Source organism: Acanthopagrus latus, chromosome 24 (genome assembly GCF_904848185.1).
Source record: "Acanthopagrus latus isolate v.2019 chromosome 24, fAcaLat1.1, whole genome shotgun sequence".
NCBI classification, from domain to species: domain Eukaryota; kingdom Metazoa; phylum Chordata; class Actinopteri; order Spariformes; family Sparidae; genus Acanthopagrus; species Acanthopagrus latus.
Genome location: NC_051062.1, coordinates 14,804,509 through 14,831,721, shown reverse-complemented (window position 1 = coordinate 14,831,721; position 27,213 = coordinate 14,804,509). Strand labels below are relative to the sequence as shown.

At 46.4% G+C, this 27,213-nt stretch overlaps 1 protein-coding gene and 1 long non-coding RNA gene across 3 annotated transcripts in view; one reads left to right on the top strand and one right to left on the bottom strand.

Moving 5' to 3' along the window:
- LOC119015332 overlaps positions 1-27,213 on the bottom strand; it is a 70,836-nt gene that overhangs the window by 5,007 nt on the left and 38,616 nt on the right. The gene's annotated exons all lie outside the window — the stretch shown is intronic.
- The window catches only part of LOC119015197 (zinc finger protein GLI2-like), a 58,785-nt gene that overhangs the window by 7,768 nt on the left and 23,804 nt on the right, over positions 1-27,213 (top strand). Inside the window, exons 2-3 of one of the 2 annotated variants that reach the window (XM_037090984.1) lie at positions 2,742-2,840; positions 21,732-21,837. In XM_037090984.1, the coding sequence (XP_036946879.1) occupies positions 2,747-2,840; positions 21,732-21,837 (200 nt within the window). In that variant the 5' untranslated portion in view covers positions 2,742-2,746. Of the gene's footprint in view, positions 1-2,741; positions 2,841-11,103; positions 11,247-21,731; positions 21,838-27,213 lie in introns of those variants that run through there. The other variant, XM_037090985.1, reaches the window with a different exon arrangement.

The window sequence follows — 27,213 nt, the reverse complement described above, 5'->3', positions numbered from 1 at the left end:
TAATTCAATCATTAGCACGCTACATAACTTTCTGGAAACTAATATATATGAAAACAGTCAATGCAAAACATGCTACGTTAGCTGCTTGCTACACAAACAATAGCCCAGTTTTTTTTTTGGGGGGGGGGGGGTAACAAATTGATGACATGTTGACCAGTAACTTATATGTTGCTAGTTAAACTTTTTCTGCAGTGTCACATGTTAGCATGCTAGGTTAGCTGTTAGCTGCTTGCAACCCAAAACAGAGGCTGTACTTTTTTTTTTTTTTCCATTCTTGTTTTTGTACGTTAGCGGTAGAATATGTTGAAAAAAATTACGTGGCTAGTTAAAAGAATGCAATGCCAAAGTTAGCAGCGAGGTAACGCTAGGCTAATAGTTAGCTACAGTAGCCTTGTATTTGTATTTTTTAAAAGTTGGGCTACTACTGGTTCAATGCGTGAGCAGATTACTTTGGTTAAAACTCTTTTTCAGACAGCAATGCTCAAAGATAATAAGGCAACATGCTAGGTTAGCTGTTAGCTTCTTAATACACACAACAGTAGCCATTTTTATCCTACTTTTAAAAGTCAGAGTTGGTGTAATTAACCTTTTAAAACCTTTTAAAACCCCAATTGTCTAATTTAAATGGCTTTAAGGTTGAAAATACACACTGTTTGGGGACTTTAGCATCTCAAATAACATTTAAAACAAAGATCTTTTGGATCTTCAGGTAAAAACATTGTGTTTGTGACCGACTCAGTTTCAGAGACCGGACCTGTGACCTTCTGGTTTCTGGACGGCGCCGGCTGACGGACCTCTGATTGCAGGTCACACACTCCGATGCAGCAGCAGTTCATTGAGTTTGTAAATGACCAAACAGACAAAGCCGAGCTGCTGACTGACACTTCAGTCTGGTGTCTTTATAGCTGCGGGTGAATCAGTGTTAACAGGTGTGAGAGGCCGAGAGTGAAGCCTCATGGGAAGTCCCTCACCACACACACACACACACACACACACACACACACACACACACACAAAGCTGCCTTAGTTGAGGTGATATATGAGGCACATAATGGCCGTCTTTCACGCCTGCAGGCCTCTGATGTGTCCTCGCAAATCATTATTAGTCAGGCTTAACATTTGCTGTTTGCACATTGAGCAGCGTGGTGATCGGTGTCAGCACAGAGGATTTAAACTACAGACCAACACATTTTAACTTGTGGTACTTTGTTTTGTTGAAGAGATGCTCACAGATCTGAAACTTCAGAGTTACAGAGGCAACATGTTTCACCTGGACCAGCTAAGTTAAGACTCACAACAGGTTACATACGAGGAGGACTGGTTGATTTGTCTGAGGAAACACTTATAATCCAAAGGTCAGAGGTTAAAACCCTGTCAGCCGGTGTTTCCCTCCACTTTTCCTCCAAAGCATTGAACAAATGTTCATACTAAACGGACCTGTGTGTGTCTGAAACCACGTTGGTTCTGGACTCGACACACGGTCTCTCTGCTTGGAGCGCCGGGCGAACACGTCCAGAGATTTCTCACGAGAGGCGGCTCGCCATGCGGTGCAGCGCTCAGTCTTCCCGCGAAGCCGCCATTCACGACTCAATCTGCTCCGTGGCAGCGAGGACGTGGGGGTCGGCTCGGGGGCTCTGGGGGGTCAAAGGGGACGGGGGATGAGGAGGCGGAGGTCTCAGCTCACATGTCATCAAAGTTTATTTGACTATTGACCTTTAGACCAGGACCATTCAGACGGGCTCCGAGGCTTTAACAGTTAGAACAATAGCAGTTTATCTTCAAAGAGGACTGAAGAAGAGGAGCTCTTTCTTCAGCTCCATCATGTTACCGAGGTTCATTTAGAAACTCCACCCGGGTTCTGCTTGGTTAAGTCTCTTTATAAGACCGGGCTCAGATTAGAGTCCAGGACCAGCTGGGGTCAATCTGGTGCTGAGAACTCACCGCCACAGATTTAATCATGGTAATAACTTTTATTTAACAACCTTTAAATGATAACGAAAGAGGATTTTAACTCAGGATAAATTAATTGATTAACAAAATATTAATTATAAAGTGAATTTCTTTCTCTGCTTTCTGACAGTGACACAGAACGATGATGTGCAGTGAATTAAATACCTTCGATAGTAAAGTTCAGTTTGAGCTGAGAGTGTCTGTTGCTGAACTTTCATGAAACTGAAAGGTGTTTTTAATATTTCCAGTCACCTGATTTATATAGAAGAGGGCAGAAACACGTCTCAGTGAACTCGGTGTCATCACATCAAACTTGGAAAGATGAAGTGATGAGATTTCGGTGGTCAGTGTGTCCTCGTAGAAACAAAACCTCGACAGTTCATATGATGAAAATGTACAGAAATGTCAAACGGGATAATTTACGTCCAACAGGATGTGGACAGGTGTGTAAGACGCTGTACAGCTGATTAAATGTGGAGGTTTTATTTTGCTGACTGGACGTAAAGGACCTCATGTGATGAATATTTTTGATGCACAAGATAAAAGTTTGAGTCTGAACCACTTCACAATCAAAGGTGTGTTTCCTGCTGTGGTTCTTCTCCTGAAGAGTCTTCACATGAGGCTCTCCAGCAGCCGTCTGAGTACTCGAGCGAGTCCTGAGAGTCTCCAGCGAGTCCTTCAGTACTCCAAATGAACCCTTCCTTCCTTCCTTCCTTCCTTCCTTCCTTCCTTCCTTCCTTCCCTCGTCTCGCTCGGCATTAACGTCTCCTTCTGTGTTCTTTCCCTTCCAGAGACGATGGAGACGTCTTCATCAAGGGCCGCTGAGAAAAAAGACAAAATGGACGGGAACGGGTTCTCCGACCTCCCGAAGAAACCCACGGAGACGAGAGGTGAGGCTTTACTCAAACTTCCTCCTCGAGCAGGGACTGGTTCTGACTCGGGAGTCCGGCTGTCTGTCGGGCCTCGGCACGCCGTGTGACAGAGCCAGCCGAGGTCTCGCAGGAGCTCCACCGGGGGGCAAAGGGGAGCGAACACGGCCGATGAAATATACATTTCAAAGATAAAGTGAGATCTGGGGAGCCGGCGCTCTCGCGGCTCTCCTCAGGCCTGATAAGGTACCAGCAGCAGTCAGAGGTGACTTACAGTAGATGTCTGATAGGAATCCTAAACAGAGCGAGGCCTTAAAAGAGCATCGTTAATGCGGATCGCCCCGGCATCAAGGCGAGGCGAGCGGTGTGGCACCATTTGAGCACATAAACACTGATGAATAGATAACATGGCAGGTGGAGAGGGGGGCCGGCAGGTGAGGACCGCTGTTTGTGTTGTTGAACTAAATCCAGAGTAGCAGCGACGGCCTCTCGCTGGGGACGCAGCGGCTCGCAGAGAGGATACATGTTTTAAAGATGTCAGCCGGCGCGTGATGAAAGGCCGGAATAATGAGGCTGAAAGACCTTGTTCTTACCTCCAGAGTATAAAGAGCTGCTGCAGCCCAGGACGACACAGAGTGACACAGACGCAGAGTGACGGGCCGACTTTGAAATGGAAATTAAACGCGTGATTTAGTGACATTATGACTGGTTAATGAAGGACTTGGTGGCCTGCCATTATAAAGAAACACTCATTAATGGGTAAAGAAGGAACAAAGCTGGAAATGGAGCCGGAGAGTCGGATCACTGGTTTGTTACAACTTTGTAAAGGATGTCACCACAACTCAGAGTCCTCAGGATCTGGGTTCTGATTGGACCAAACTGCGGCACCAGAGTGTTTCAGTTGAGAGTTTATTTGTCATATAGATGACCTGTTTCTGACTTTACCCAGACCGCTGGTTCTGTGTGAAGGCACTGGCAACAGAAATCAGTTTTTGAATGAAAGCCTGCAGAGGACCTCGTCTCTGATTCTGCAGGATCTGTATCGATGTTTTTCTTCTCTTCTTGTTTGTCGGTTCGGTTTTTACGTCTCTATATTTCATTAGAAGATCTTGAAAGTCTCAGGTCCAAAAGTCTTACACGTCGTGTTTGTCAGACAAGTCGATCTTTGACTTTCATTCCCAGCTCGTCAAATTCTGGCGCACGTCCCGACCCGCTTCCACACAGCGCCGGTGTTTGACGAGGCCTTGAAGGTAAAGGAAACACACATTTACACGGATGATGTACAAACTGTGTACTTGGTGCTGCTGGTGTTATTAGTGCCTACGTTGTCGTTATCGGCTCGATTATCTGATCTAATATCGCAGCAGCAGATGTTTCTTCTCCTCAGATGAAAGTACTGACCCACATTTAAACCGACCTGCTGAGGTGTTTCTGCGGCGAGCGCGAGGCGAGGTGGCCGTGAGGGGACGGAGGTGCGTGTTTTAAAGGTGTCAGCGAGCGCGTGATGAAAGCGGCGTCTAACGAGGTTAAAAGAGCTCGTTCTCACCTCCAGAGAACACATGAGTGACATGGATCCACAGTGACGGGCCACGTTTGAAATGGAAATCCAGCCGGTGATTTGGTGACGTTCCTCCTCTTTAATGAAGAACTTGGTGGCCTGCCACGACGACGAGATCGAACATTAATTGTTCATAAGAGAATATCAATGTGGAGCTGGCGTGGACGGCGCTCCATTTCTTCACAAGGTCTTCTTCAATATTTGAACAAAGCTGAAACTCCCCCAGCTTCATTATTAGAACAGTCCCATGATCCTCTCTGGTCATGTGGTCGCTTTAAGTTGTTTCATCAACATCCTGTCCTCGATTAAGACGCTGGCTCGTTATCTGTTATAACCTTTATCATGATATTCGACAAAATATCATCTTGGATCTGAATATGGCTGTATCGTCATCGACAGCAGGGACTATAAAGTTATATGAACACGAAAAAAATGTAATTCTGGTGTCAACAAACGAGAGAATCGATCGTAATTTGTGTCATCTTAAAAATAAATCCTGCAAATCTTTCTGATACTGGAACAGAAACACAGGAAGCATACAGGGCTAACGTTGACCTGACGTCAGGATACCTCCGCTAGTTAGCATGATGCTAACATTAGCTAATCAAGACGTGTCCGTGGCGATCGTGGCATCTCTCTAAAACAACATGTTATATTATGAGCTTTTAAAATCTAAATTACCTCTCTGTTCTCATAATATTGTGATCTTTTTAAACATATTTTTTATGAAACAGCGTTTTGTTGCTACAGGAGAAATCAGGTGTCTGTTGGCACAAAAACGACACATTTTGTTGCCTTTTGCAGCAACATTTTTACATATTGCACCTTTAAATTTAAAGGATCTTCTTGTTGCCTTAAAGTGAAAACTCCCGAGCCTGCTGCTGCTCTGACCCTAAATCCCGACCTCGGCTGAACTCCACCGTCCTGCTGTATATTTATAAATTCTCAATATGAGCGGCTGAGTTTTTAATCTCCTCTCCCCTAAAATAAAATCTCCCTCCCTCCATAACTCTTCCTCCCTATCAGCTTCCTGTTTTCATCTTAAATAAACAAGAAGCCGCGACGCTCGATATCAGCGGCGCGGCTCGGCGCTAAAAAACCACAAGCGTCTGCCACCGTGTCGAGACAGAGCAATTACTTATGGCTGTAATATGCATTATTATTCCTGTTGCCAGCTCCTGATAAGTGAATATGCAGCACGCGAGCGCGGCAGATGAGACCTTGAACCTGAGAGGAAAAGACTCTAATATACGGCTGCTGCTTTTATTGTCGCCGTGTGTTTTACTGTTGGCTGCAGGATTCCTGTCACCTAAGTCATGCCCACCTCTGAGCCTCCACGCCGCCTCTCCAGCAGCCCGCCCTGTTTTATATTCCCGTCTCGTGTTATTTATTTAGAACAATTTCCTCTCTATCAAAGCACATGGCTAATGCCGAGTTTTAATATGTTATTTACACATAAAAACAAGCTATTTACAGCGGTGCATGTGTGCAGAAGGGAGGGAAAATGAATGGGCCCCGGCGCCGCTCTCCGATCTGTTATATCACAGTTTAACAATCTGGATTGCTAATAGAACCATTTATCATGGAGCGGTCATTTATTTTATGTGAGCGGCCCAGGTCCTGTTCCCAGAGGCCTATGGAAATGGGGTGCGCATATAATGAAGCTCAAGTGCGAGTCACTTTGTTTAAAAAGTGGATCCGCCTCGCCGCGAGTCAATTAGGATGGACCCAGGTGCTCCAGACGCCGCTATCTGCTCCGTCCTGATCATCCCTCCCGTGTCGTCCTGCAGACGTGAAATGTTTTTTCTGTTTTCCTGGCACGCTGACTTCTGGACTCGTGTCGGGCGCCATGTACTAAGAGGTTTCTGGGCCCGCTCTCCTCTGCTCTCCTGGACTCTGCTGCCCAGTTAATAGATTCAAATGAGCGCTTGTATTCCCTCTGACAGCGCGCATCTGTCTGCCTCACGCCGCAGATTTACGCCGTCTCGGGGACCTTGATGATTTCAGACCCGTTCGTAATAACCGACGGTATTTAGAGGGAACGTATCGCTGAGAAAATGCAGCAAAATGACAAAGAATCCACGACTGTTATTGATGTATGTGTCAGGTTCTGGACTCGGGCCTGGGAGGATTAAAGTCGGGCCGCATTAGGGGAGAAATTTCCCTCTGTTTATATACATATCAGCCCAGAGACGTTTCTTTAAGGCGAGGTGGGAATCTGATTTACGCTGGATTGGATAAATTTAGAGTTATTGCCTTTTGAAGAATCCATCATTTATCTCGAGCAAACTTTCTCCTGATCTGCTCCTCAGGAAACACCAGGATCTGTTCAAATAAATAAACTGCTCAGACTTTGAGGTCCGGTTCTGGAGCTTTCTGTCATGTCACATGCTCTTCATCTGCAGGCAGAGTTGGTCCAGTTGTAGATGTACAGGTTCCTATTTTTTGTCCCCTGAGATCCTGAAGAACTTCTCGTCCTCGTTGACTCAAAAGTTCGAAGGTCGTTCTTAACTTTGAAAACAAAAATCTCACCACCAGGTCCATTCAGCTGCTGTTCTGGAGCTTTCCATCACATCAAACGAGAAAAAACTCCATCAAAACATTGCAGAATCAGCTGTTAGCTCTCCCTGTTAGCACTGAACTCATGGATGTACAGTCAACTATCACTGGATCACTGTGATACTGAAGAAAACTTAAAAACGTCACAAATCTAAGGCAAGTTCTGCACATGTGAAGCATATATTTCTCTATAATCACTCTCTTCTTCAGAGCGATAACACACGAGATACACATATTTAAAGTCAGTGTGACTCACACTTTCTGAGGATTTAATTCATTTGCAATAATGCAATAATGCTCTTTACATGAGCAGAACTTGCCTTAGAAACATCATGTTTTTAAGTTCCCTTCAGTCTCACAGTGATCCAGTGAAAGTTGTCTGATGATGAATGAGCACACTGCTAACAGGAAGCGCTAACAGATAATTCTGCAGAGTTTTAATGGAGTTTTTTGTTTTTTGAATCAGGGTTTTGTTGAGGTGATTCTCTGGAAACACTCGGAGGTTTATTCTTCTCCCCCCTGGAGGAGAATCCTCTAAATCTTCTCCCCGATGCAGATTTCTTTGTTTCGTTCGGCGCTCGCGCTCGTTTCTCTCTCCTCTCCGTCTGTGTCGGTAAACTAGGCCACAGGAAACTACCGGCTGCCGCTAATGATTTGATTAACTGGCTTTGGTGGCTCATGACATACATCTTGCTGAGAGTGAGTTTGTCATTGGAGAGGGAGATTGATGCTCCCTCCCTCCCTCCGTCCCTCCCTGCAGCCTCCCAGGTCTTTCTGCTGAGTCTGGATGGTCCGCGGGGACGAACCCTAAGTACTTAGCACCTCCTCGGCTGCCCCGGGGCATTCTGGGTGGAGGTGGGGGAGGGGGAGGCAGACCTAAACAGGCTAAACAGACACTTACAGGAAGAATCCAAGAGGAAGCATGTTGGAGCTCTTCAGAACAGTTCTGGTTCTGTCCGTCATGACAACTCTGTCGTGTCTTTATTTTAATGTAGAAAATAAATGGCTCAATAAATCAGTTAATATGTCAGGAAATGAACCAGAAATACAGTAATAACTGTCAGCTTTAACGTATTTATAAAATACAGCATCATTTATTTTAATTACCTTTTCATTATTTATGTTTTCATTTGATTTACTCATTTAAAAAGGAATTTATGTATTTGTTTTATTATTAAGACAAAGAAAATTAACCAGAAAAAAATCATTATTAATACTTTTTGCTAATAACCAACCTTTTCTTGTAGCCCGCCAACAATAAAGATTAAAAATGACAAAGAATGGTTCAGTAAATAGATTTTTATGTCCTAATTATGTCTACATAAAGTGCATTTGTTTAGTTATTTATATTCAACATTTTAAAATGAATTCTAATATTAATTTCTGTGTTATTTTCCCCTTCAACTTTGTGAGATAAAAGACAAACACACTAATAAATAAATGCAAAAATAAAGAAATTCAAATGAATAAATGAAATAGCAGAGAAACAAAAGGTGAGTTGATCAATATTAATGTATTCATTTATATTTGACCTGCAAAAGGAAAATAAAACACAAATATATTAAGAAATTTAAAAAGAAAATAGACATTTAAGATTAAAGCATTAAGTTATAAAAGAGAAAATTAAACAGGAATTGATACAAAGATAAAAACATTCACGTCACGTTTGATAAATTAATGAACGTCTTCATTGATCTTTAAATGTTTTTGTTGTTATTATCGGCATATTAATTTATTGATTGAGCCATTTATTTATTATGTTGAATTAAAGTTAATATATTTTTAGGGGTTCTGAGCTGTTGGACACGTCTGACGATGATGAGCGTTATTGACCCTGTTCAAGTTCTGCAGAATCGGTTCTGATCACCTCGACCTGAGGCTGAACAGAACATCTCGCCTTGTTTGGACTCTGTAGAGCGGTTCCTCCAGGGATCAGTCCCTCTGGTTCTGTAAGGTGCTTTGGATCAAAGTAAACCCCATCTGATCCAGCCCGCGGGTCCAGCCCGCGGGTCCAGCTGCGGGTCCAGCTGCGGGTCCAGCTGCGGGTCCAGCTGCGGCCCGTTAGGAACAATGGGATTAGTGTGGATGTGTGAGATGAATGGGGACGGGCCGGGCTGAGTAAATAGTGTTTTAAGAGAGGTGAGTCAGAGATAAGGACGCGTTCTTTATCTCGGGCCGGCGGACGGTGAGTAATTGATGGTGGCGGGACGCTGGCGAGCTGCACAGGGAGCACTCGGGCCGGGTCAGGCCCGCTGGCAGAGAGAAATGTGACGGAGAAAGACTCAGCATCCACCTCCCGCTCCAAAAGGACGGCCACTAATCTTCCTGAGGAGGAGGAGGAGGAGAAGAAGAAGAAGAGGGGGCGGCTCTTTTCTCTTCTGCTGCCTCGGTGCTGGTTAAATGAGGCCCGGCCCGGGGAGGCCTCCGAGAGGCGGCGCCGGAAAAATATCCCCCCGACATTAACACGGGCCGACGCACACAAAATGCTTTAACACACAAACTGTTGGACCGCCAGCCTGAACAGCTGGACACAACCAGGATTCATCCAGCAGAACCTGGTGTTCAGAACAGAACCTGGTGTTCAGAACAGGACCTGGTGTTCAGAACAGAACCTGGTGTTCAGAACAGAACCTGGTGTTCAGAACAGGACCTGGTGTTCAGAACAGGACCTGGTGTTCAGAACAGAACCTGGTGTTCAGAACAGGACCTGGTGTTCAGAACAGGACCTGGTGTTCAGAACAGAACCTGGTGTTCAGAACAGAACGGTAGAACAACAGAAAATCAGACCTCTTCACAGCGGTCCTGATCCACTTCAGTAAGATACAACTGAAACATATCGTGATGTTATTTGAAGGTTTTATCATCAAACACAAGTTCTGGCCCGTCTCCACCGACATCAGTCCGATTCTCTTCACTTCGTCCACCTAATTCTGACAGATAAATTGTCCTGGATCCTGAAAAGAGCGAGTAATTACCTGTAAAATATATAATAATAATGATTACAGCGTCTTATGTGTTCAGTAAACACACAGACGGTTCCAGTGAAGACAAAGACAGAAACAAGTCGTCAGACGTCGTGTTGCTCATCAGAGTTTGAGTTCGTCACAGTGTCGCCCGTCTGTGCTGCGCTCAGGACGGCTGCCTGCTGATATATGTGCAGCCACAAGCTTCAGGCGACGTCTGCAGACATCAATCTCTCTCGGCCGTTAACGTTTGCTCGCACTGATTCCAAAAACAACAGGCTGCATTCCTGCAGATTTACAGCTGCGGGAGCCGACGCTCAGCAGCGATATATGGATGTTTCAGAGGATTAGGCCAAAACTCCCCCACCTTTCTTCATCTTTCTATTTGGAAGCCCTCCTCCGCTGCTCCACCAGACTGCAAATCAGCTCCCCGCCTCCTGAGAGGTCGCCGCGGAGGTTCAGGGCAGCTCCCAGGTCTGTCTGGGTCCAACATGGAGGCCGAGCTGCCTCCTTAGACTTGAATGAGACATGAAAGATCAAAAAAGTGAAGATAACTGGAGGAAAAGTGCCTCTTAAACCAGAAACAGACGGAGATTATTTCAGTTTGAGTCAGAAAATCAGGAGAAACTTCTTCATTTGTTCATGAAACATTTACAATATTTATTTATATGCTCTCGTCTCTGATCTGGTCCGAGAGGACACGGACGCCCCGGCAACACGGATCCTGGACCCAGTCATGTGGTGCTGATGTGATCTGTGCATCCAGCCGGCCTCGACCCAGAACAACAAGCAGCTCGCTTTAAATCACCGAGCGCTCGCTGACAAACACACAAACTGCTGCTTTCTGCAAGATTTTGTACGAGATTTGTCGAGAGCAAAAGCATCTGAAGTCCAGACGGATCAAATTCTTTGGGGTTTTAGCAGCTCGTTCTGGTTCTGACCCGGACAACCGCAGACTGGAGGGCCACCATCATGTTATAAGAGGAGGAAAAACTCCAGGAGAGAGACAGTGAAGACTTCACTGCCTCCAGCTCTACAGGAGCAGCGTGAAGTTCTGCAGAACAAATTCATAATAACAAGAATAGAATTTGACTAGATTTAAATGTGAGAATCAGACTTTTCAGTGCACGTTTGATGACCAGGTTTCCTCCCTACGTCTAACAATGAGCGTCCTCCATGTTGTTCTGCTCAGAGTGAAGATGTTCTGTTTGTTTCTGAAGTCCAACATGCGAGGTGGACCGGGCCTGACGGGCCTGACGGGCCTGAAGCTGCTGCAGCTGCCGGCTGAGAGCTCCGCTGCTCTGAGCTCAGTCACAGCGAGACGAGGAGAGGAACACTAATTGCCTTGTAAGTACCGAGAAAGCAGCTGGAGATTAGCAATAACAGCTAATTAGCTCTGCTACAGTGGAAATCAAAGCTCGGCGTGAGGATAAACACACAGTCTGCTGTTTGTCTGCCCGTTATAAATCTTTATGAAGCACCAGGTTGTCACATTCATGGATTTCTAGCGAGGTGTTGTGTTTCAGAGAGTTTCCCCCCTCAGCACCAGACCAGCGCCTGCATCGGCGGCGGCCCCGCAACTGTTAAAACACCGTAAATATGACTTTGCTCTTTCCTAAACTCAACACTGAGGAGTTTTTTCCCTCATAAACAGGGTGAAGTAAATGGTTCCCTGTCAGCCGGCCTCACGCTGCACTCAGACAGCCAGTGAAACCGATTAGAGGCTCAATAAAACACTTTGTGTCGGAGCTGGACGTCACTCAGAGCTTTGAAATGACAGAAGAGATGCTTCTGATGGAGACGCAGAAACTCAGAGAGCAAACAAATAATACTGTGTCAGCCGACCACAGCGTCACCAGACTCCCTTAACAAACCAGCTAATTTTAAGAGTTGTCGACTTCAGAGAAACTTTATAAACTCTGTGAAACTCTGTCTCCGACTCATTCTGCATTATTTGGACCTTCTTGTAAATTCGGCAAATGTTCTACATGAACTTCTTTCTGTCTGTGAGTGGAAACATGGAGTCTGTACACGCTGCTGCTGATTCCAGGTCCAGTCAGCCTCTGAAATCAAAGATTTCAGGTTGAGTTGTTGGTGGAGTTTCTCTGCAGTCCTTAACGGTTGTTTGATTGCTAAGTAATGTTAAAGTTGACCATTAACTGTGCCTGTAGTTTACTTCCTGTTGAGATGTCCTGTCTAAGGTTGGTTCTGTATACTGGATCGAACGGTCCGGTTGCATTTCGAACCAGTCAGACTGTAACAGTTCTTCCAGGTGTTAGTCAAACCCTCGGATGTTGTCAGGAGAACAGAGAGATGACGTGTCCATTGATGGATGGACGACGTTGGAAGTTTTCCTACCTGAATGTTTCTGTGAAGTCATGATGACTTTTTAACTCTCAGCATCTCCCTCAGAATCAGTTGTGTAACTTTTGAGCCCGTCAGTCTTTTTCTCTCTCTGTATTGAGACTCATCCGGGCCTCCGCCGCTCTTTGTCACCGCGGCGACAGCACCGAACCCACGCAGGGTCACATGAAGGCGTCTCCTCGCTCTCCGCCTGACTGGCGAACTCGCTCTTTGTACTTTTACAAAAGGAGGCTCGACCTTCCTCTCAATATTCCCATCGACTCAGAGCCGCTCCTCATCAGGCAGGGAGGCTTCTGGGGGAACGTCACGGTACCATTTCCAGTTCAGTCCAGTCAGTTCTGCAGCAACACGTCTTTCAGAAATCAATCTGTCTCCACCTCCAGCTCAGAGAGCAGCAGGCGGCAGCGGCCGGCTGCAGGATAATGTGTGTAAACCGTCGGGACGTGGGTGTAATGACACATTTCTTACTGACGGGGAAACTCGATCACAGCTGACAGCCCGTCTGCGGGGCCTCGTACACAAAAACACAGCCAGCTCCGGCCGTAACGCGAGCCTGAGTGACGTCGAGGACCGACAGGAAGCCTCAGCAGGCGGCCGCCCGCCCCCGCTCGCTCTCAGCCGGGGATGTCGGAGGTGGGAGGCCTCCCCTCTCCAACAATCCCCTCAGCCGAGCTCCTGTTTCCAGACCAGGGGCTTCCCCTCCGTCTTTCAAATTGGACAGAAAATGAGCGAAGTCCTGGAGCTTTGAGCCGTCAGGATGAAATGAGTGATGAAGGTTGAGCACGAGTCAGAAACTCCCTCGTCAGTTTTAGTTTGTCTCTGTTTATGATTTATCCTGGTTCCAAACTGTGGCAGTAACTATGAACCTCTACTCTGTTAGATGTCAGAGGGTTTGTATTCCTGTAGTTACTTTACAGAGTCTAATTTTACATTCTGCAAAAGAAAACAGGGAAAGAAAGGGATGCTGATGATAACTGACAGTCTGATGTTCATAGTTTAATCTCCGGTTGTTATGACGTAATAAACGGGTGAATAACGGGATCATTTCTCTAAATCTGTGATGACAAATGGGAAAGAAATGTGGGAACGTTTCTGCATCTGTTGGAAAGGTTTTGGCCCTTTGAAACTTGTCGTACTCCCACTGCTGGACCCTTCTGGTGACAAGCCTCCTATTTTAACATCTGCTGGTGCTAAAAACAAGATTTTAAACATGAAATACAAAATAGTAAAACACTGAACTCTGAACTATCTATTATAACCGTAACCAATGCTATAAAGCTGCTCACAGCTCCGGTTGTGTGTTTTTGTGGTTGATAAGCTCTAGTTTCTGCAGCTGAACAGGTCGGTGTGTTTACTGGGGAAACTCCACCTCAGAATCTGCTGCTTCTGGAGACAAACACAGAAACAACACACCAGACCACATACACAAACTCCTCATCATCATCATCATCATCATCATCATCAGCTCCTTCTCGTCTCTGTTGCTGTTTCTTTCTGCACTCAGACAGAAGTGACCAAACATTCAGCCTGGTTGTAATAATATTCAACACTTCCACCTCCTCGATCTGAGCGGTGACATGAGCGTCTCCTCTCTGCAGTGTTTCTCCGCGCTGCAGCCTCATTTGCTCGGGAAGCTAATGGCTCTTTTAGACTAATTGTTGTCCTGATGTGCTTTGTCTTGTACCCATTGGTGGTGTTTGCGCGAGCTAATTAGCTACCAAACCAGGCCGAGCGAGGACTGGAATAAGGTCAGAGAATATGCAGATCAGTGCTGCTCTCATTTACACCATCTCTTTCTTAACAAGTCCGAACGCGAGTCACAGGAACTCATTAGACGGGACTTTTAAGATGAATCGCGACATGGCTGAGATTTTTTATTTTGGGTCAGCATTATGTAGCAGAAGCTACAGTAAGTTTAAAGGCTTCATGTTTAATGTTTTGTTCCACTTCGAGGATGATGATTTTTCCTTTTGAATCCCTGCACAGTTTGGAGCATCAGTTCCTAAAACGTGGCTCATTTTCTGCTCCGGTTCCGATCCGATGTGCTCAGACAAGACGAGGTGCGAGTCAGCACTTAATTGTGTGCGAGGCAGCTTCTTCTTCTTCTTCTTCCCTCCCGAGCTCGCCACTTTATCATTACACACTGAGCTGTTTGCAGGGCTTTGTGGCCGTCGCCGGTCCTATTCAGAGGCTGAATCGTTCGGGTCAGAGGTGGCCCACTTGGGATGAGATGCAGGAGGAGGGGGAGGATGCAGAGGCTCCACAAACCCAGATTACACTCTCTAAAGGAGTGTGTTGTCGTGTGTGTTGTGCTTGTTGGACTATAGTGTGTTTGTGTAAAGCCTGGAGAGGAAGTCGAACGTCTAGCAGCATCTCAATATTTTGTATTTCCCCTTTTTTGCTGTTGTGCAAACTTAAAAAAAACCTGATTTTGTCTCCACAAAAACGTCTGGAGATGCTTCAGCGTCCCATGAACAGCAGCTGGCTTTGGTCACCACAAGAAATGTTAGAAATGCCCCAAAGTGTGCAGTTTTACTACACTACAACAACATCTGGAGATGGTGTGACTTTCCTTGACAAACTGCTAACGCTGGTCTCCACAAACACAGCTGGAAAGGACAACAGGTCTCCTTAAAAAACTCCCAGTTTTGGTCATCACAAAAACAGCTGGAGATTCTCTGAACTCCCTCAAAAGACAGATTATTTTGGTCATCACAAAAGAGGCTGGAAGGTCTCTCCTTAAAAAAAAAAAACCCTTTTGTGGGTAGCCAGATTTGGTGGCCACAAAAACAGTTGGAAAATTCCCCAGGTCTCCTTAAAAAACACCACATTTTGTCACCACAACCACAGCTGAAGATGCTCAGTCTTCCCCTGGAAACAAACAGCTTTGGTCGCAACAAAAACGCCAGAAAAATCCCCAGGTCTCCTCAAAAACCACCAAGTTTTGGCGCCACAAAACCTGCTGAAGAAGCACACCTGAGCTGAAGATAAACAGTTCAGCCCCAGAAACAAGCAGTGAAACCTGGCAGATCTTCAGCTGCATCCAGCACCAGAGAGATGGTAGAAAGAGGGAGTGTGTTGTGTTGCTCCGTCACCTCCGTCGTGACCTCTGGACTCCACACAAAACCCTCCTCACACACACACACACACACACACACACACACACACACTTCAAACTGACCTCGGTCAACAATACCTCTCTGTCGACTCTTTTCTCTGCTGAACAGAAGCATGTGGGAGACGGCTTGAGAGGAAACAATAGAGAAAAGGAGACAAACCTAAAGGGAATTGACTTTCTAATCCTGATTAACACTTTCCCACTGCTGAGAGCTGCTCTGAGGTCGGACGGGAGCTTTTGCCAGTCGCTCTACTTTAGAGTTTTTGCTGTTTCTCGTCCTGTTGTGGAGAAACAGACCCCTTCCTTTATACTTCAGACTGCTGTAACATCTCATCTGATCATCATTTTCTGCTCTGTCTTTGTGTTCTTGGGGGAATTACACCACCATCACTTTGAGCTGAAATTACAAGATCCGGGCTCTGATTTGTTTGGACGTCTCCTCACCAACAGAACCTCTGCCCCGGCGCGATGACACGTTACAAAAACTCTCCCATAAACAAGCTGGTCAGGAGCCCATCTGAGTTTAGTTTACGGGGCCCTGCTGGCTTGTAATCGAGCAGAGTGAAGCGAAGCCTTTCATAAACACCAACTCTGCCACTGAGACGTCTGTAGGTGTGATTACAGCTCTGCTTCAGGTGGATCTCTCTGCAGAAATGTGCCAAAGATGACGTGAGAAACAGTCTTTGGGTGGTGATACGTCTGACATTACAGCTTAGCGAGATAATATCATGATATCTTTTAGGCTTTATCACGATACGTGATGCATGTATACATCTGGAAACCTCCTCATATGACTATTGGTTCCTACAGATGGCCCTGAATCCTACACACTGGACCTTTAAGTTGTAGCACTGATGTACATTTTCTTCAGACAAACCAACGTTTCTCTAAGTTCATAAATTGACATCACGTCACTGTAACGAGCCTTTAAAAGCAGCAGAAGGCGACACTGATGATCCACAATCGAAGACAACGTGTGTTTTTCTAGCAGAAACTATATGATACTGATATGGAGCCCAGCACTGACGTGTTATTATGAACATAAAGCACCAAACACCCTCCGTCTTCACACGGTTGATTAGGAGAAGGGAAACTAATAACGCTCCTCTGTGGTTCTGATGGAGCTGAAGAGGTCCGACCAGCTTTAGCAGCAGCGAAATGTCAAACAAAATAAACCTGGGGGTCAAAAAATAGCGAGGATTCAGCTTCAGCAGCATGTGTCAGGTGTGCAGCGGAGCGTTTATCGACACGGGAGGCGGCCGAGTGCTGACGCGACAGGACGCGGCGAGATCTATTTCTGTAGATCGAGCTGGAGGTCCGGGCCTCCTCGGGGAGGCGAGGAGACGTCTCCCGCTTCCACCTGCGACGCATTCATCACGAGGAAGAGGCGCATCACTCAGAACGTTCCCCCGTGTTCCCGGGTTGTTCCGTCCCTCCTCCAGCATCTGTACCCGCGGCGGCCTCCCCCTCATTAAGACATGGCGACGAGAAGCGAGCCGAGCTAATGTGTAACACTCAGGCGTTGCTCCTCTCGCCTCACCCTCCTTCCTCCTCCTGCTGCTGGAGAGGAACTAGGTCTGTTTAATTTACAGACGGCCCATTGGAGTAATTTCCCATTCAGCTGCTCGACTGGTCCGGGCCGAGGTATAATCCCAGGCGCCCTCCTAGTAAGGGTGCCAGCGGGGTAATATGGATGTTAGCTGGGGAGCACGGTGACAGCCCCAGAAGCAACGATTTAATTCATTGTGTTTTAATTATCGCTCTCATTCAGCAGCGACCGGCTCTTTCTGTGGCTCGTCTCGACAGCGGGCCTTTATCACCGGCCCGTCGGAGCAGATAATAAACTTTTGCTTTAAGGTAATTACTTAATCTGGACAAACCTGTGTGTTAAGCAGCGCTATTAAGCGAGGAGGTGATAAATCAGGCGAGCGTGGAGGTGGGTGATTACTCGACGGTGCGATCAGTCTTTGAACCCGAGCAGTCTTTTAAGTACCTAAATTGCACAAACAGCATGCTAACAACATGCCGCTCGTGGCACGGCGAGCGCAGGAGGCCCGTCAGCAGCCCTCCAGCCCCGTGATGCATGATGGGTATTAACACCTGGACTGAACACAGCCGTCAGAGACTGATAGGAGACTGTACGACTACCATGGATGGATGGATGGATGGATGGATGGATGGATGGATGGATGGATCCTCTGGTTCTCCAACACGTTAAGAACCCCTGAAGACGTCACAAGGAAAACCTGAAGGTTCTTATTTTTCTTGTGGGTTCCCGAGCGACATCTGAAAAGCGTTTCTGAAGGAAAACAACCTGTTTACAGACGTTTAAACCTGTGACAAGAGTTGAACTTCTGTTTTCTCAGTGTTCAGCCTCTCATAGCTGCTGTATTTGTTGACTTTTGGACAGAAGAACAGAAGTTTTGTAGGACCGAGAGACAGTAAAATAACAGTATGATTGATATTTGTGTTGTTGATTTAAAGCTCTGGTTCTGCAGCTGATCTGTTAGTTAACGGCTCTATTGATCCGGCTTGTAGTCAGAACATGGACCGTTCTTCTTCTGTCCTCCACTGCACAGGAAGTGATGCACTGAATGGACCCTGTTTACTTTTGTTAAATCAGAGAAGAAGAAATCCTGAGCCAGCTGTTTCCAGCTGTGATCTTCCTCTCGTGACCTGGTCGTGTTGTTATTTTTGCTCTGGGATACTTTGTCTGAGTTTCTGTGTCTGAATGAACTCTGAGAGGTTAACAGTGTCAAAGTTTCTCAGCATGTCTTCAGTGAAGACGATCTCGTCCTGAACTTTAAGGTAACGCGCTGCAGCCACACGAGGAAGCGGTGTTTCTGCTGCGTGCTACAGAAGGAGGGGCTGACGATGAAAAACTGTAGCCGGCTCGCTGCGGCGTTAAAACAAATGTTATCGAGCAAAGACTAATAGATGGCTGGAGCCCAGGCGAGGCCACGGCGGCGCCGCCTGACGCTGCTAACGCCCAGGGGGGATCGGGGCCCAGCGAATCAGGTAAATGTGCCTCTTGAACTCTCATGAGCGCTCGCCTTTTGTTCTTCCCGTGGCGGCAGAACAATGGAGCTGTCTCGGTGATGGAATAAGGCTGCCTGGTCAATCCCCCGGCCAGGACGCCACGCAGGGCCGCAGAGGAACCCGGAGGAGCGGCTGAACCTCCAGGTCCGACGTGTCCGGACCTGACGGGTCACTCCGAACCTCAGACTGAAACTTTTAACTGCACATTTACCAAAACTGTTTGGGCTGTGGACTAAAACAAGACACTTGAAGACGTCATATAGATCAAATTTTTTCACAGTCATCTGAATAATTAATCAATGAATCGAGAACATTTATTTACTTTCTGATTTTTTTGCACATCTTGTGGATCTGAACATCTTATAAATTGCCTGCAGTGATGTCACTAAGTAGCCGAGTTGCATTGTGGGTAATGTAGGCTCCAGGTTTTTAAAAGAAGGAAGAAGAATGTATGGAGGAAAAAAAAGCGTGTAGTATTGATTTTGATTATTTGTCAACAAATTCTGCTGCCTGCATTACCCACAATCCATCTCAGCCACCAAGTGACCTCACTGGGGGTGGAGTCACTCTTTAAAGTGCAGTTTAATTTCTGGTTTGTTTTGAATTTTATGGACTATTTTCCGGATGACACGTCTGCCGACAAACCAAAGAAAGAAGCCGAGGAAACATGACGAGAGATTTTTCTGTAACGTGACGCCAAAACACGACAAAGTTTTCGTGATTTAGATTATAATTCATGTTTGTTTCTCCTGGAAATTCATGTCTACACTGTACAGATCATCACAGCATCACATGAAACTCAGATCTGATCACGTGTCAGTGTTTATCTTTGTTCTGTCTCGGCATCTATTCTGATTAATGGTGAAATATGAGGAGGAGACGCCCAGCGAGTCTTAACGAGACACCAGATCACATGAAGAAACTGCAGAATGATTTCAGTTCAAGCGCTTTTCTTTTGCCTGCTGCAGCGAGTCGTGCAGGAGGGATGATCGTCTGACGTCTTTTACTCCTCACGTTCTTCAGCTTCACTGCAGAACTTCAGTTGTGTTTGTTAGTCAAAGTCTGTCAGAACTTCTGGTTTTGTGCATCGACACTTGATTCTTGTTTTAAGATACAGACATGTTTGTGTTTGTGTCGACGCCTCGACTTCACGTCCGCTGAGCGACCGAGCTGATCCCAGCTGGGTTCACTCAGCGGCTCGTTCGTTCGGTGTGTTGGAGTCGTGACTGAGTCGTGTTAAAGTCGTAGCTGCTCCTCCTCTGAAGTGTGTGTCATGGAAACAGCCTCGGGCTGGTGTCTTTAATTCATCTGAAAGTCTGTAATAAAGGCGCCACACCTGACATTCAAAAGTCAGACGGCAGCAGCTGTAATGCTGAGCAGCTGTGAGGAAACAACTCAACACTGAACAGCTTCTCTCCACTTTAAGTTCGTCCAGAATCCAAATAAAAACCTTCAGGTTGGTCAAGCTGCAGCTGGATCAGTGAGAGGGGATGCTGGTGGTTTGTTTGGTGACAGGAAACCGACCTCGTCCCGTCAGGCCTCGGTGGCACTGCGCAGACCGAAAATGAAGGAAAGAGGCGCTATTTCTGCCGGCGTCGTGGGACCGGGTCTGTCCGTCAGGCTGTCAGGGTGCAGAGTGAGAGGGATGGACCTGGAATGCTGACTCACTCAGGTCCCGGGGCCCCCGGGAGCCCTCGGAGGCCCCGGTTATCCCTCCCCAGCGCAGATAATGATCCGTGGCCCTGACCCCGACGCTCCGAAATCCCAGGTCACCCTGCGAGATTCCCGCTAGAGAGTGTGAGAGAGTGTGTGTGTGTGTGTGTGTGACAGGAGAAGAATTTTAATGCAGACCAGAGATCAGCTGGCTCACCTCCTCCTCCTCCTCCTCCTCCTCCTCCTCCTCCTCCTCCTCTCCGTCTTTTTGTTCTCCTGCGATCCGGCAGCTCGGAGACGAGACACACCAGGTTGTAATTAACAGGATGTGAACACTGTGCAGAGGGCGAGCGAGGGAAGACATGATGAGAGAGAGAGAGAGAGAGTTAGGCAATGCCCTCGTGGAGCTAAAATAAAAACCTGAGAAAAATGTTAACGAGAAACATAACTCCATAAACCCAGCGAAAGGCTTCGTTCACACGGCGGTAAAACAGAGACGCCTGCGTTAGCGCAGCAGCTAATTAGTTCTGATGTTTTGGGTAAACGTCCAAACTATGAGAAAGGAAAACAAGAGGTTTAATGAAAAATAACAAGGGCCATTTAAAGGACGCACGATGAAACACACGAAGCTCGTAAAGGCTGTTAAACCTGGACGCTTAGATTGGAAGCAGAGGAGCAGCTTTAATGAGCTTCATCTTCAGGTCTGAATACTTGATCCTGTGAAAGAGGCTGAAATGATCTCAGGTCACATGTCAGAGTCAGCAGTGCTCAGGTGTCGTTAGCTAACGTGCTATCAAGTAGGCGAGATGTCAGGATTTACGAGGTGATTTGCTGAATATAAATGTAGAAATCACTGAATCGAGTGATGATGTCGGTGCGATTGTCTGTGAGGAAGTCGCTCTCTGAGGAAGACTCGATCGTGAGGAGTGAAAGCATCGTTCTGTCGTCTGCAGAGAACATCATCCTGCACCAGTTCCAGAGAGCAAACCTCAAACTTCCACGAGGACAAAGTTAAGTTTAGGAAGTCATCAGGACCCGAGCAGGATGGAGGTCCAGGTTCAGTGATGGTCACTGAAGCGCTTTTGCGTTGCTGGTTTTGTCACCTTGTATCAGACAGACGAAGGTCCAGAACGCTGCTTCGGTCTCTCCGTCCCTCCGAACACAAAGCAGAACCCGCCCGTCGCTGAAGCAGAATTCACGAGGCAGCCGTGGTGTTTACAGCTGACCCGGCTGTGTTTCTGTTTGGACGAGCAGTAGGAAGACTTTCCCGGCGCTGTCAGACCCGGTTTGAGTCGGGCCGCAGCTTCCCTGCACACAGTCCATCATCCCGTCTAGTTCAAAGAGCGTCTCGCTGCAGGTCTTTGTCAGAAGCCCGGTTGGATATCTTTTATGTTGGAGATGTAGGATTCCTCAGGACGACTTTGATTATTTATTTATTTCTTCCACTCCTCTCGTGTGATAGTGCCAATATTTTACACGAAAGTGCTCAGCTCGCTCTGAAATTCATGTTTCTTTATTGTAGCCCGTTTGCCTTTGAAATTCCTCCCGCTAGCCCTTTTTTTTTTGAGTGTGTGTGTGTTTTGAAGTCTCCTCTCCCTCCCTCCTCGTCTAACTCCGTCTTCTTCTTCTTCTTCTTCTTTGCTTTTCTGTTCCGGCAGCCCCCCACCACATCTTCCCCACCTTCCACACGCCCATCCCGATCGACATGCGCCACCAGGAGGGGCGATACCACTACGAGCCCCACGCGCTGCACGCCATGCACGGGTAAGTGGCCTGTTCTCCGTCAGGTAAATGTCTTCTAACGGTTCCTCAGACGGAAGTTAGCGTCGTCAGATGTTGTGATGTGAACTCTCACCACTGTACGGCACTCTGGCTGCTTCTCTTCTGTAGCTCTGGAGGATTTGCTGGAGTGGATGTTAGCCGGCGCTGATGAGAGCTGAGCGCTCGCCAAGTTCAGTATCAAAAGCAGATGACAACATGCTGACTTCCAAAGTGAATAATCAATGCTGCTTCGAAACTTCCCCTGTTTCCGATACAGTTTGATTATGTGGGCGAGCTTCTTTTTTTTTTTTGGCTCTTTTTGCTCTTTTGGCTCCAGCCGACTGCAGATGAAACGCTGTGAAGCTCGAAGTCTGAAGTTTACTGGGATCCAATTTTAGTAGCCGAGGAGCCGCCGAGCAAGGCATTTTACAGCTGGAGCATCAGACACAAATGTTCAGATATTAGCTATTCAGATTTTTATATTCATTTGTAGAAACAGGTGTGTATTCTCGTAGATTGTCTCTATGGTTGCAGACGTCTCGTCTCAGATTAAACCGTATTTTAAGCTTTTTATTACATTTCTTGATAATTTTGGACAGATTTTTGTTGTCGGAGTTAAAAATAACAACATAACAAAAGCTGAATAAACCAACATCAGAATAAACGAATAAACGCTGCCGCAGGTATTTTGTAGCTTGTGTGTGTTGTGTTGTGATGGTCTGGTTAGCTTCTGGCACAAATAACAGCTGGTTTTGGATTAAAATAGCAGGTTCAGGTCGACGTCTCATCAGAAACATCGGGTTTTGTCGCCGCTAACAGTCTGGAACCGGGCCGACACTCTCCGACTGTCTGTCCAGTTTCTTTTTGACACAAACAGCTGGATATGGGATGGAAATCCCCCAAATTCTGTAAAAAAAACTGGGTTTGTCGCCAGAAACACAGTTGGAAAAGTCTTTCCAGTAACCGCTAACCGCTCTTTAAACCCGAACCGCAATGTTTTACTAACCCTGACCGGTCAGTGAATCTATGCTGTCATTCTGAGAGTCACCGACAGTCGACATGGTCAGTAGCTTCAGTATGACGAAGTGTCTCGTCATTTACAGGTTACGACACATATTACAGATATGTTGATGCGATACAAAGGTGACCAACTTAAAGTAAAGATGCCGTAATAATGCAACATTTTCTTTGTTGAAACGTGCACGAAGAAAACGAATCAATTCATCACATCATCGTAATCAATCACAACCGTTCACAGAACCAAAACAAGCAATCACTCTGGTCCCGACCCGACCAGCAGCTGTAAGACACACACACTGGAAACTACTGATGGAATCTACAGCAATCAATCTTATTTTATCATCCGAATCCGATCGTGTGTTTTGTTCGTCACCTGTAATTCCAGCTGTCACAGAAATAAAGAGAAGTAAAAACAAAAACCTCCTCCTGAAGCCTAAAATACAAACACTGAGATATAAATGTAGTCAGTTACCCTGCCGGAAGAATAAAAAGGTAATAAGTAAATAAATCTCTGCCGGTCGGCTCGTATCAATCTGCAGCTCGCTCCATTAGCGGCGATCGGCAGGGCCGGATCCATCACTGATGACATAATACATCCAGCACCTCTTTATATTCATTAATGGCTTGTTGTGGAGCTAATCTGTGTGGTGCAGGCCGTGTTGCCCCCGAGCGAGCGAGCGAGCGCGGTAATTAAACTCTCAGAGTATCGAGGTCACGGCACAGGCTGCGTGTGCTGCTGCAGCGCCGGTGGTGAGGCCGACGTCCAGGCTGCGCCGGGTTCAATACCAGAGGCAGTCCCATTTATTTTCCTGAGGGAAATTCAGGTTGGAGGGAAGAAAACAAGAGAGTGTTGAACAGAATCCAACCGGACTGATTTGTTGTGCTGAAGAAAAATATCTTGTGTTGTAAAATGTAAAAACTGGACTGCAAACAAACAGCGAAATCTGCTTGAAGAGACGCTGAGTTGTCTCTTGTTGTTGACAATAATCTGATGAAGACGATGTGATGTGAGAGAAGTCGACGATCAGAGGCTTCGAGTTGTGTCCAGAAAACATGGATGCGTCTAAATCTGCGTGAACGTGGACGTGTTCAGAAGCTAAATAATGTTTAACACTTTGATTTGAATAGCTGATCATAGGAGGTTGACTTTATAAATGAATATTGCTGGAATCACAGACTCGTGTGGAAAGTGGATCACGGTGCTTCTACGCACCGATCAGAGGCTTCAGTGTTCACTGCTGAGATGCAGCCTGTGCAAAGTGGACGTGTGAAGATAATCATAGTAATTCACGCTTATTTTCTAGAACAGCGACGTTATTAAGAAATAATGCAAAAAGCTAAATCTTTCTGCTGCAGGAAAAGGAAGTGAAGGTTCATATTCACAAAACATGGAAGCAGTGTCAGAGTGATGAAACTGATCAGAAGATGATTAAGTAAAAATGCATGAACGTTGGATAAATGTCCATCACACTTTGAAACAGAACAACAAGGACTTTAAGAGTTACGGGACAAAGAAAAAAATCGATGTGTTCAGAAGCTAATTGTTGTTCTGTTAATTACAGAACAGAGACTTTGTGGACTGAACTACAAACAACAGCAGCAAAAACTACTTCATGTTCTTTTGAATGCTGCGTTACGATATCGAGATAATCTTACAACATGTTGTCGTGTTCAGTGGCTGTTCAGAAGCTAATTGTTCATCATGCTGACTGCAGCAGTGACTTGATGAGTCACAGTTGGAAGAACTGGACTGCAAACAACAACTTCTGGGTTTATTTCAAACGTCTCTGTCATTTCTACAGAGCTGCGCTGTGCGTCGTCCTCGGCACGGTTCAGTTTGGAGCTGAAATCTGTGGCACACTTTGAAACTGAACCAGCGGCTTCCTGCAGGAGTTTAATGTTACTTTATCACAAAGGAAAAACTGGCGCCGGGACAAAAAAAGTCAATAGAATTCTCCAAATAGTACTCTTACATTTAAATTCACAGATTTGATGGTGATGCATACTTGGCGCCTGGTGGAAGCAGGGCTATTCATCACGGCGGCTGGGAGAGTGCAGGCCGGGGGAGGGGAGGGGGGCCGGCTGTCCGCGGACTCGGCCACCTTGATTAATGTGATTTGATCTTGACAGTGGACCCCTAATTCATCAAGACCTTGATCTAGCTGTCGCTCCCCCCTGCCTGTGCCAAATTCACCTAATTACAGGAACATTGCGCAGCAAATTAAGTGCGGTGTCATTTGTCGCCTGGCGCGGCACTTTATTATTCGCCCGTGGCAGCGTGTCAGAGGTCCCCTGCTTGATTGTCTAACATGACATCTCTGCGCCGTCCCCTTTATCATTGTTTGCATATACCGTAATGAGAGGGCTGGTTATTTTGTCAAGCCTGTCATAAAAAGCAGCCGAGGGGAAGCCTCCTTTTTCTTCCACGCAGCCACGGCGCTTTTTCTTCCCTCGCCGACGCCGGCAGATGACAGTGAGGCGAGGAAGGTAGCAGGAGGGAGAACACCAGCAGGAGCACTTCCTCCTCTGGAAGACATGTCAGAGGCCGGGCCGGGTCGGGCCGGGCCGGGCCGGGCCGGGCCAGTCCTGACAGATCAAACTCAGATCTGATGTAAGAAATCAAGTTATAGTTCTGAAGATGAAACAGAGGAAGAAGAAGTGAGAAAAGGCCACGAATGTTCAAGACTTTAATGTAACGTTGTGTTTTTACACTTCACTCTGAAGCCTTTCAGGGTGTTTGTGAACCGGTCCGGTGGGTCAGCTGTTCAGAACCGGACAGGCCGAAGGTCAGGAGGGTTTGAGGTTGTGCAGGTTCAAGTGTCCAACATCCCGTCAGCTGTTTATTCACTTGAACGTCTGCTGAGGTCTGAGTCTGCAACGTGTTTCAGTCCACGTCTGTTTGGTTCTGATCCACACGATGCTGCTTTAAAGGAGCAGTTCAGCTAAATATTAATGTTCAGTCATCATCTCCTCCCTCCTGATGATATAAAGTCAGGTGAAGTCTTGTAGTCCGCAAAGAAGTTGAACCGAAAGAAACGTGAGGTTGCAGCTCATCTGTGGTTTGTAGATTCGTTCATTGCCTGGTTTTGCTGATCTTCAGGTGATTGTCGTTGCACCAGGTGATGAAGCTCTCTAATGTTTCAGTCCTTTAAGTGGAGACAGAATCAAACACCCGGCAGAAACGACACGCTGCAGTCTCAGCCTCTGTGATGTCCTACAAAGATTTAAAACACTCGCTTCAAACGGGCGACTTCTCCCAGAAAGAGTCTCCGTCCAGCTTTGAAGACGGAACAAACCGGAGGATGAGACGGTGAAATGACTTTTTAAGGAGGCCATGATTTGCAGCGCTGTGATGTGTTTGTTTGTATCTAGGTCATTTCTTCCTCTGCATGAGGAGGGAGGCGTTCGGGGGTTTTGTGTTGGTGGTGTTGCCTGTTAAGTTTGAGGCGTCCGCTTCACGCAGCAGCAGCAGCAGCAGCAGCAGCAGCGACTCATAAACCTACAGAGGGAGTTTATTCAGCCGCGCGCTGGACGGCGTGATTTATCTAAATCAGAGAGCTCCCCGAGCCCGACACCGGAGACGAGACTCACTGTCACACTGTAATTCATCTCTGGTGTCGCCGAGAACTGAACACACACTCACACACACACACACACACACACACACTGCAGGTAGAAAGCAACACTTTCACAGGTAATAACACACATCCATGTTCCTCAGAATTCACTTTCAAAAACATTTTACAGTTTCTTCCACAGGGCTGCAATAATTACAAGATTCGTTGACTATTTTTTATAAATATTTAATTGTTTGAGTAACTTTTTAAGCAAAAATGTAAAAAAAACTGACAGTTTCCAGCTTCTTAAATGTGACAATTTGCTGCTTTTCTTAACCAAAAATCTTTGTGTTTTGGAGCTTATAACAGCTTTTACTGTTAATGTGAGAGGAGAAACACGACATCACCACAGCAGGTTTGTGTTACCTGATGATTATTTCATGGAAGTTTTGGCACCGAATCTTTAACAATGAAGTCTAAAGTCAGAGTAGAAAAACTTCAGGACAGCGTCATATTCCTGAGTCTGAGCTGTAACTCGTCTATAGAGTCACACACCTCGTTAATGTATTAATATCATGTCAGCAGCTGCTGGGCCAGTAAAACAGATGTAAACAGCAGCGAATGGAGCGGAGAATAAGGTAATGTCTGCCAGGAGGTGTGAGAGCTGACGCTGGATCAGATTCCTTCAAACGCCGCCTGTTTCACATCATCCACACGGGTTCATTCAGGCTGAAGCAGGGAAACTTCTGCATGTTAGCAAAGACGGTTAGAGAAACATTTCTGGCTCTGAAGCTGCAGAACG